This window comes from Haliotis rubra, unplaced genomic scaffold (genome assembly GCF_003918875.1).
Source record: "Haliotis rubra isolate DU_JTF1 unplaced genomic scaffold, ASM391887v1 Scf1386, whole genome shotgun sequence".
NCBI lineage: Eukaryota > Metazoa > Mollusca > Gastropoda > Lepetellida > Haliotidae > Haliotis > Haliotis rubra.
Genome location: NW_025765321.1, coordinates 177,767 through 189,475, shown reverse-complemented (window position 1 = coordinate 189,475; position 11,709 = coordinate 177,767). Strand labels below are relative to the sequence as shown.

The 11,709-nt window shown below is 42.3% G+C and overlaps 1 protein-coding gene and 1 long non-coding RNA gene across 2 annotated transcripts; both read right to left on the bottom strand.

The window, feature by feature from the left end:
• Positions 1-3,402: 3,402 nt before the first annotated feature.
• Positions 3,403-4,804, bottom strand: LOC124268501. Its single transcript, XM_046703481.1, has 2 exons — positions 4,655-4,804; positions 3,403-4,113 (listed from the first exon to the last, which is right to left on the bottom strand). The coding sequence occupies exons 1-2, from the start codon at positions 4,782-4,784 to the stop codon at positions 3,848-3,850; spliced, it is 396 nt and encodes a 131-aa protein (XP_046559437.1). The 5' UTR covers positions 4,785-4,804; the 3' UTR covers positions 3,403-3,847.
• A 5,932-nt stretch (positions 4,805-10,736) lies between these two features.
• Positions 10,737-11,434, bottom strand: LOC124268499. The gene is made up of 3 exons (XR_006896293.1): positions 11,311-11,434; positions 11,048-11,164; positions 10,737-10,796 (listed from the first exon to the last, which is right to left on the bottom strand). It is a non-coding gene; the product is annotated as an uncharacterized LOC124268499 (long non-coding RNA).
• Positions 11,435-11,709: the final 275 nt, after the last annotated feature.

Here is an 11,709-nt window from a genome sequence, read left to right as displayed (position 1 = left end):
GTCGACTCTGAGCCACTGCCGACTCGAGCTGGTTTGGGTGCACAGCTACCGTTTTCCAACCCTCGCTTCTCCTCTTAGGGTCGCCCCTTCGCTCCTATGCAACACCAGCATTTCGTACTGCTTCCAGCAGAAAACACCACCGTTTGCGCTTGCTTACTGCCAAGCCGCCTCTGAGCCACAGCCAAGACTCGAGCTGGTTTGCTTGCGCTAGCCACCATTTCGCTACCCTCGCTTCTCATCTGGGGGCCGCCCCTTCAACCCCTATGCCACACCAGCATTTCGTCCTGCTTCCAGCAGAACATCACCACCGTTTGCGCTTGCTTGCTTACTGCCAAGTCGCCTCTGAGCCACTGCCAAGACTCGAACTGGTTTGCCTGTGCCAACAACCATTTTGCCACCATCGCCTCTCCTCTAGGGGCCGCCCCTTCACCCCCTATGCCACACCAGCATTTCGTCCTGTTTCCAGCAGAAAATCACCATCGTTTGCGCTTGCTTACCGCCAAGTCGCCTCTGAGCCAATGCCGGTGACTTCGAACTGGTTAGCCTGCGCCAGCCACCGCTTTCGCCACCATCGCCTCTCCTCTAAGGGTCGCCCCCTTCGCCTCCTATGAATCATCAACATTTGAGCTTGCTTCCAGTAAAGTCGCCTTTGAGCCACCTGTCAAGACTCAATCTGATTCAGTTCTGCTAGACCATGGCCGTCTGTACATCGAGCATCTTCAGGAGAACGAATGATGAATAGCACGAGCAACGTCGCGCGACGTTACACAAGCTAGGCTATCATGGTGGAGGTCGGAATTATCCGTCTATGCACTACCATCTTTCCGATCTCCGTGGGCAGACGTGGAGGCCAGCGGCGCAATTTTCACATCGCCGTGCCCGTGGAACAAAGCCAAATGTCCGAGCCAGTGGCCAACCTGGCTCCTTTTCCCCGAGTAAAGAATACCCCGTCAATATGTTGGAATGTTTAACTTTCGCCTGAGAGTACTATGCATTTTAAAAAGTTAATTAATACTTTATTTGAAGAGTTAGAAACACGCCGTTTTGCATGCACCTCCGCCATTGAATGGGCTTTCTGGCAATATAAGCCAAGAGTTATACTTGGAAACAAGAGTTATATAGGATTTTCTGCAGAAGTATAGCAAAAAATGACGATTTTTTCTTACAAATTGTGCAATATATATTTTAATGTTCAGGATAGATCAAATCTGCGTTCACCACCGTCACCGACGTCAAAAGAGCTTTCTAATGATACCAATACAGGTATGTTGCAGATAGGTATAAAGGAATTAGAAGCAAACAAAAGACGCGATAAGGCAAAGCCTGAACAAAGGCCCATTTGAAAGGCCGTCGACACAAGAAGCGGCGGTATAAACCGACGTGTGTAACGTCTCAGCACAATGTTGCACATGTCCGTGCTATACGTCGTTTGAAGCGTACTTTCGAGGGCTTTTGACTGCATTAGACATATTGAAAATCGGACCATGGACATAGAAAATATAGCCGAAGTGAACATCCGCTGATGGCGGAAGTGACACGGACACCAGAAGCGGCGTCATTTTCAGATGTGTCTAGCACCTTTGCAAAATAGTGCACATGTACCTGTTATACGTCGTAAGAAAGGCATTGTAAAGGGCTTTCATATGAATTATAGAAATGAAGGATCGAACCGAACCACGGAAATAGAAATTATAGCCGAACACTACATCCGCTGATGGCGGAGGTGACACGGACCCCAGAAGCGGCGGCATTTTCAGATGTGTGTAGCACCTTTGCAAAATATTGCAGATCTACGTGTTATACGTCGTAAGAGGGGAATTTTTAAAGGGCTTTCAAATGCATTCAAATGCATAGACATCAAGGATCGAACGACGGGTATTGCTGTTATGGTTAGATTTCAAACTATTGTACTTTGTAGTTCTGTGAAGCATATTCAGTCCGGTATAGCTCAACTATCTAATGTTGCACAACGACATATTACATATTTCCAGAATCCCACATGAATGATCTTCCACATGCACTACAGATGTAAATATTAACGCCGCCGGTATAGCCGGTGTACAGATTAATCTAAATTCCGCCAATCTATATCACGTCCCATATATTTTGCAGTTCGCACTTTAATACTTATATACCTCCACCACTGAATGTGCAAGATGTGTGTATTATACATTGTCTAAAACACGCCTTAAATGGCTTTCAAACGCACTATAGAAATGTATTTTCTGAGGTGATGTGTAAGAGTAGTAGCCGTTATATCATGACTGCATGGTGTTGGCAAAAAATTGCTATATCACAGAAGAATTGAACTTCACTAAAATTACACAAAACATCACGTCGGAGTTTCAATCTGGACTGGTTACCAGGCGCAGCACAATATTCACATTTGCATATTTGGAGAGAGCGTTTCCTCAGGTTTCCAACAACGTATAACATGCATAGATATGACAAAGTAGAAGGCTTCCAAAATGCAATGGCGCAGGCGACTTCCACCGGAGGCTGGGTGGAACAAATTTCTTCCACTTGGACCTACGTGGAAGAAAAACACACAGCTTAAATCACAGAAACCTTAATTGCTCGGCTATAAATTTGCATAAACACAAACGGAAAAATTCTCCGTGTAGCTCCGGGATCCAGCTATCCAACGACATGCAGCATGTGCGTGTAAGGCAACTGTTTTATTTGAATACATGACACTTTTTATGGATAACAACTTCTTTTTTATTCTTTACACGGCGTTTTAGAGCTAATTCTTGCTCCTTCATCTTCATTCACCTGATAAGGGGAGCAAGACTTAGCTCTGAAACGTCGTGTAAAGAATAAAAAGAAGTTGATATCCATAAAACGTGTCATGTATTCATGTTCGTCCAACTTCTAAATGCCTTTCAAAAGATTTGTTTTATTTGACTTTAAATGAAATGTGATACTTATCATGAAGACATGTAAAGAGGATTGTCCGTGCAAGGAAGCACAGTTGTGCGAATTGATTCCTCTTTGCTTCAGTGTCATGCCCCTTATTTCACATACGTCATCTTCAAAGACGTCCAGTATTTCAAACATTGTTTTCTCAGTCTGTTTTGTCAGTACTCTGACATTTGAAAATGTGTCCTGAACGTTTGACTATATAGAGTACAATTATGATCAGAGCATTTTGGACACATGCACTTACATGCAATGTAAAACAGGCTACATTTTGTTAGACTATATCCGTACCATATTGTACATGTACATCTGGAGATAAGAAAGTCGAATCAGACCATGATGTCTCTTGTAGTTTTCGCACCGGTCACATAACATAAAAAGAATAAGTATGCGATCATTGAATACAATTATATTTAATTACACGCAGACTACGTGCAGCGTACGAATCAAATAATGACAAAAAAGTAACGACGACTTTTCTGAACAGCAATATTGACGTATAATACGGTATGCTACCGTCGAAATGTAATCAATACAGACAGTATAGATTAATTACGCATTATTGGGGTTTCATTCATCTCCAACGATTCATACATTTTGTTTCATCATAGAATATATCACGTCGTATTGTCTCAAAGGCTTCGCCAACATCAGCTCTGTTGTGCGTTATCCCAGTACCGTTCTTCACCACGCACTATGTAATCATAAGCTAAAATAGTTTTGGTTTCTGGTTACACTGATATATATGTTCTGAAAATATTAACTACGCTATGTAGAAAAACACACTCGAATAGTTTCAGTTTACACTGGTCTGCTATATGAAAATACACTGCATACAAACACACTTGTTACAGGAAAACAAAGACCACGAGATATGATTGGTTATTTCATGATGCTGATGCCAATATGTTTGCACCCGTTAGTTTCAGTTTCTAGTGAAAGAACCATAGTAAGTTTCATAAGTTCCAACAGGTGCTTGAGCTGTTAGTGTCACGTGAACCTCTGATGTGATGCCAGGGACGTTGACTGTGACGTCATTGTGGCGTGTAGTATACAGATGCATGTAGTCGCTGTAGCCCTTGTTGGAGCCGACGCTGATGGTGTAGGTCAGGTGGTCTCTTCTGGGATAAAACACATCGCCATAGAAAACCCTCACACTGTCAGACCTCCACTGAACTAACGCTTTTCTTCCTGCGTATGTAAACATAATATAGCATTAATCAGTAGGTAAATAGGCATCAACTCACTGATTATTTATCGTTACTTTAGATACCAGAGTTAATGTTTGCAATCATACTCTCCCAAGCTTATATACACCGGGAAAACATCATGTACAGAAAACGACGATCAGCACACGACATCTATCTATATTCGATCATGTCAGTAACGTTACTATGTGCCTAATCGACTCTCGATTGAGTTAGTTAATGCTAGTTTTGGTCGATATCCCTAAGGTAAACAGATCAGACAAATGATCCTACTACTCCTTCGGCAGATCATACAGTGAAAGAACTCAACGTCTTCACAAGAAGGTTCTTAGGACAAGAACGGATTAAGGCAAACCACAATGTATATTGTGTACCGTGGGAATTATATTCTGATTATCAATGTTGTATGGCATTTCTTCAGACAAGAGGGGATAACATTTTACATTGTATGTACAAGTAAATTCAATAATATGAATCTATCACGTGGCAAGTCGGCAACACTCCTCATGACAGTCCCACTGTACCTGTAAGTACTGGCGCTGTGCTGTCTACTGTGACAGATGCTGATACTGCTTCACTGACTTGCTGCCTCATGTTTACTGCACGAACCACGGCTGTGTAGCTTTCCCCGTCTTTCAGGCGCACACCTGACATTTCACAGTATCTCAGGGTAGTGTTCATCCATACTTCGACGTCTGTTACTCGACACTGGTAGTGACTGACTGTGTCCTGGTCTGGCCAAGTCCACTGAAATGCGAGAGACGACATGATAGACTGGGGGGCGTGTTTCCCATGCTGGCTGTACCTGTTCTGCACCACAAAGTCTACCACACTACCAGCAGCGGATGGTGGCCTGAAGAGAATTTGTAGCTCGTTTGATGAGACGAGAGTGTCCAGTTCCACGTTGTTAGTGCACTGTATAGTCATGTAGAGCCTGACCCCATGGGATGGGTGTGGGACCGTTATCTGACATGATGTACTGCTCTCGGAGGTAACCCAGCTATGGAGATCAGATGACAACCTCATGTGACCTATAAACATAAATAAGATATTTTAACAATACGTTCCAGGGGTACATATAAGTAAGAGAAAATCAGAAACATCATGGATAATGATAACACAGTGTCATTTAGAAAGTGGTCAAATGTAACATAGGTTATATTGGGATTACACTTTCTTAGTAAAGTACAGATTCTAGTACTTTTGTTGGGTTGGGTCCCATCCGGGATTCGAACCCACAGCCTCAGAGTCAGGCACCTAATGGCCAGCACACAAACAAACTCAGCCGCCTAACCCGCTAAGCCACCGCGACTTCCACAAAAATGGATGGGACTCAACCCAACAAAAGTACTAGAATCTGTACTTTATTAAGAAAGTGTAATCGCAAATATAACATATGTTACATCATGGATAATGGTAACATGGGTATGTAGATCGTCGGTATATATTACCGGTACAACAAACACTTACCAAGAGCACACCAGCATGTAGAGATTTCCGATTCCTCGTCTTCAACTGACCAGAATCCAGATGCGTATACTATTTGAGAAGGTTTGCTACCAGAATAAACCAGAGCGGCATTTACATCTGATACTGTGGGTGGAGTGTGGTCGAGTACAATCGGTTTAGAAAGATAATGCGTCCTCAGTCCAGCACCATTCTCAGCGATGACTGTTGTGTAAACTGGCGTCCCATGGGGGACAGTCACCTGCACCAACTGGTGGAAGCCAGCTTCTGCATGGCGAAGGGGCTGAAGCTGAAACCCTCCCGGTGTTGTACCAGCTCCAATCTGTATGTTCATTAAGCCACTTTCTGGGTCCATCATCCTGGTGCAGATACCTAGTAGTGAGGGCGTCAGTTGTCGTGCTGTTATAGCATCTGGTCCATCTGTTCTCCCTCTGTCTGTGCATTCCTCTATTTCTATATCTGCCTCCTGGAACGATTCTTTACTCTGAATTGTGATTTCTAAAAGAGCTGAGACTGACACAATTTCTGTATCAAGTGTAAACTGGTATTCCGCACAGTGCAATGTATGGTTGTATCTTAAGACAAATGGGATCTGGATATGGATGCCACCCACTGCAAACTCAGCCTCTTCATGATCCAGATGATCCCACTGAATGCAAACCTTCACGCGATAATGTGACCCGGTATCTCGAGGTAAATAAACCTTGAATACATTCAAGGAACCAGATCCAACATCAGTTTTCTCATGTGTCATGTTAGTGATGGAGATATTTGTGAAGTTCTTGCACACAAATCCATATGGAGGGGTAACATCAACTAACACGGGAAGGGATGTCACTTCGTCACTGAGATGCCCAGCAAAGTCCTCTGCCACTACAGAAGCCGTGTAATATTGTCCATGTTCTAGGCTCAAGTCATCAAACAGAACTGTGTTCCTGAGTGTCACTGTGGTGTTGGTAACAGTATGTGATGAGTTGTCTTCCCCTCAGGTAAACACGACATTGCTTGACACTGGAGTGGTGATCCTGGAATCCGTGCCATGAGACACCAAAGGATGAGTTATCAGACTTTGTCAATCTACTTTGATGACGTTCAGTGTTGAACACATTTCCACTAACTGGAATGTCTGCATCTATCACAAAGCCATCTGAGTTGACAGTGGCGGACATGTTCAAGGAGTTGATGGCGCGAATGCCCACATAATACTTGGTACCATGAGTCATATTTACCACTGGTAGGGATATGTTTGTAGTCAGTCCTGCACTCTGATATGGCAAGAGGTCTGAACCTGGAAAAATAACACATTATAATATCATGCTGTGACATGAACACAAATATGATCATTTGAATTTACTCCCAATATTTTATATCCAACAAGAACATATCTATGTCAATCTTATATAGAGATAAACGTATGAATCATATGTATAGATGATTCACTTACCATATTTTGTAACACCAGCCCAGACTATGTATTCCTCAATGCTTGTCTGTGTTTCCTGGAACAATCCTTGCCAACAGGCAGTTATGACAGTCTCATTGCTGTTGAAGACGTCAAAGTCTCGGCTGCATGTTGAATCTGAATCTTTCAGTGCTCGACCTCTTCTCACAGAAGGTGGTGTATGGTCGACTCTTATACTCGGCGATGTGAAGACTCTGTATTCAGAATCTGAGTACCAAGCTCTGATGTAGATGACATAGTCGTCTCCGTGTTCTAGGGCTCGGCCATATGGCAGACAGTGGACTATGTCAGTCCTCCTTCCTACATCATACCAGATACTTTCCTCATTAGTTTTAAATATTCCAGCCCCAAAAGGCTCGTTAAGCAGCCCCATGCTCCACTCATATCGCTGAATGTCGTATGCTGGATCCATCTCCCAATACCCGGCAATACAAGACAGAGAAGATGTAATGTACAGGCCAGATTGGTTACGGGCTCTTGGATATATCTGGACATCCACAAGCCTGTGTGAGGTGATATTTGACACATCACGACAGGTAACGGGTGTGGAAGGTGGATTACACTTCCGCCCAACCACTGCACATGTACAGTCATCAGTACAGTAGTGAGTGTCACAGGAGTGACGCTGTAGTTCCAGTGTTCCCTCACTTCTCCTCTTGTGATCTGTTGCTACAACTGAGACGGTAACTTTACCAACAGGACTCAGAAGATGTGCATCATTCTCAGCCCAAATAGATAAAATGATTTCCCCTCCACCAAGTGTCTGTGTTAGTTGGATTGTGCTTGACTGCTCCTTCACAGATGGGTCATGGTTGACTGTAACCGTACCATTTGTTAGTTCACCACCTTCATACGACGTTCCAACATTTAAATGATAGCAGGAAATGTTTGATTCTGCATCTGAAAACCGATACCAGGTAAGATTGACAAATGTTACTTCAGATCCATTGACACTGATAGTTTGCCACGTTAGTGGTGGCTTAAAGCCTCCCACTATCGGAGAAGTAGAATCAATCAGAATGTTGTTGCTGTGTGACGTTGTACACAAGCCTGCACGGTTGCAGGAAGTCACCGACAGTTGGTATTTGTCTCCATTCCTAAGTCGCTTTTCCTTCGCCAGAATCAGTAAGTACGAGTTCTGTGGTCCTAAGGTAATCTGTTCTACTGCTACTGCTGACTCGTGGTGAGTTTTAAAGCTAAGTATGTGCTCATGTATTGGACTCCCATTATCAACAAACTTCCACCGTGAATACAGGACACTGTTATCCCACTGTATGGTGATGTTTTCGGGTCCATCTGGTGATGTTGATATGAACACTGGTCTGTCGATGACTTCTGGTGCAGTGTCATCAACTTCAAAACTGGGGGAGACAGCTTCGACAAACAGACCTACAGGGTTGTATGCTCGTACTGTCACAAACAGAGGAACAGAGAGTGGTAGGTGCAGCCCACTTGCCAAGTAAGAATCGGAGAGAGCAGTGTTGGTGAAATTCATAATGTCACAAGAACCCGATCTCTGCCCAATACAGCACTCAAAATGGTGGATTCCTGTCTCAGCATCCTCGAAACCAACCCATTTACTGTGGATATATGATCTGCAATGGACGAATGGCACTGAACTATAAATGTATATAAAGTTTATAAACATTGTAAGTAGTTGTATAGGCGATAAGTATGCCACTCATAATTGACCCTGTGCATAAACTGCATATTAATGTTAACGTATATGGCAAAGGAATCAACTGTCATTCCATTATTTGCAAATGTAAATGAAAATGTGAAAGATATAGAGGCTTGTACAATAACCTAACGAAAAACCCTAATGTGGATGTACAGCTAAGGAAAATATGCATTGCTTGACAGACTAAAAAAATGTTTCAGAAATCATTCACCTGTGACCGTGATATTTGTTATGAGTGTCAGTGTGACCAACAGAAACAACACCAGCTGCAGGAGCGGATCCATCAATAACGACACCATCAGAAGATGTAGTGACACAGAGCCCTGCATTATTACACACCTCGACTGTGCTGTAGTACTTCACTCCAGGGATGAAGGCATGTGTCCAGTTATATTCTGAAACATATTCACACACATTAAACATATGATGTGTAGGGCAAGTGAGGTAGGAGAGAGAGAGAGAGAGAGAGAGAGAGAGAGAGAGAGAGAGAGAGAGATTTTATCGCATTATGGCCTCATGGGCAAGAGTACAAAAAATACAAACGTTTTTGTTTGTGCGCATTCAATACATATACATAAATATAGTACATCAATATATAGCAGTCAAACAGGTAGATTTCTCTTCAGATAGATTGCTAGACTTTTAATAACATTCACATTTTTGGTGCATAACGACTGCTTAAACTTAAAGACATATGGATATATATGATAATATCCAGATATAAACTGCACCGACTTGTATGGTAATAAGGACATACTAATACAAAGTGGTATTCGTCTCGTCTACGACATCTAAATGACACTTGATACATATTGCTAGTATTATCGACATTGTCTTTATTGAAACGCAACTGTTGGACACCCAATTTCTGAGGTAGCGTAGTTATGAAAGAGTTCGATCGTCACACGGTAGACCTCGATTCCCCCAAACTGTACAATGTATGAAGACAATTTCGGGTGCCCCATCATTGTGCTGTAATTCATTGTATGGCATTAGTGGTTACATGCAACTTAACGTTATGTGAGTGTTCTTAGTTAACACTTATATAGTTCTTTAGTTACTTGTCCGAAGTCCAACAGACAGGAGAGGCTTGACGTCCAAAACGCCTGGTGAAGTCCCAAGTCCTATTCTGTAGCCCTGTATTCCAGAGTGAGGGTCGTGAAACCCAGTCCAGTGGCAGCCTAGCCCAGTTGTGCTGGTTTGATAGTCCACCTCATCCTTAGGTAAAAGACAAATGATCAGTTTGTTAGAATTATATACTTTGCATAAACCAATGTGGATTCAAAGACGTACCATCCAACAACAATCAGCAAGCACCCCACCCAAAGATATGAATAAAAATGCAATAATAAGCAAAATAAAATTATGTTGAACAACCACGTGGAGGTCACGATAAATCTCTATCAATGAAGACAAAAGTACCCAAGCAGCAAGTCGTGAAATGCGTGCCATAAGCACCTTGTCGATTGTCATTGAAGATGGGTTATATTTTAATTTAATGACATTTTACTGACTAAAACGACCCTCACCTTACTTCCAACATAACCATCTCGAACAATACCAGCAAGTGGTTGGGAGTTATCAATGGTGAATGACTTTGATATGCACAGAGACCGAAGGTGGGCGTTGTTGGTGGCCTAGAATTCAAAGAATTAGGAATTATACAGTAATTGTGTAACAACAATGTGTACGTTGAAGTTTCCACGCCTGTTATTGTTAAAATACATCCTCCTACTGTTTACCTGAATTCTGATTTCATAGGCATGTCCTTCAATAAATGTATTATCAATGTGAATAATTGTAGATTCCGTTCTTGTTGCAAAATGTAGAGGTGGCGCTTCTGTATTGACGGATGTGAAAATATTCAGATGGTAGGACTCGATGCCACTTTCGGGGTCGTGGATATCCTTCCACTGGATGTGAAGTGACTTTGTCCTCAAAACCTTCTTATGCGGGTACATCCCTTCAACCCGAATCTCACCACATAGAGGAGGAGTAAGATCGCCTACTACTTCAGGAGAAATACTCTCGGTCGTATGACCAACATGATCTTCAGCTGAAAAATATCAAATTGACTAAAGGAAGTTTCTGTGTAAACAAGAAAAATAATGTTCTGTTGAAAAGTCCCTGAACAAAAACTGTCATGTATCATGTAAATATGAATTTGAATAATGTTTTGGACTGCTGGTTTGTTTTCACGAAGCTTTGGTATCATTACAATTTGATAGTGAGTCAATAACACATGTTTCATGACGGAGTGATTCATATTAAAATGACAGATGCGTTTGTTTCCTTCAGTTTAATCACCTTTGATTGTGACATAGTACACTTCTCCAGTCTTGATGGGAAGCCCCTCAGCTTGAAACGATGTGCGTTCACCAATCTTTGTCCATGCCATGGTATTTTGACCATGAGGATAGTTCCCTTCAAACATAAGGTTGAAATGTAATGTATAAGAGAAACTATGTGTAAACAACAAGAGAACAGAACTTTGCTATATTATGTGCTATATTCTTTCCCAAATCAGATATGAAATTATGTATGTTTATAATATTTAAACAGCTTCATACCGATAGCAATTGAGTATGATTTGATTGCATGGGCATATACAACTCCATGTGGCAGCTTGTCAGAGAATCCAGTCCATGTAATGACCATCCTTGAGGGATCGGTGATGTAGCCAGATACTGCGTTAGTGACACTGACGGAACCTCTAAGAGGGGGAGTCTTGTCCACCACAAATCCATTTCCGCAAAGGGTGAAGGACAATAGTTCCTTTTCTGTATTTTCACTGACATTGGCACATATGTAATAGGATTCGGAATCGTCAAAGTCAATCCAACCGAACCTGACAAACCCAGTTTGTGTAAATTTCCATGTCAAGCAAGATATATCAGAGTCACAGTCATACACTGGAACCTGTTGGATTCCCCTCATGATGAACCAAGTGACATTGCGGCCAGCTGTAT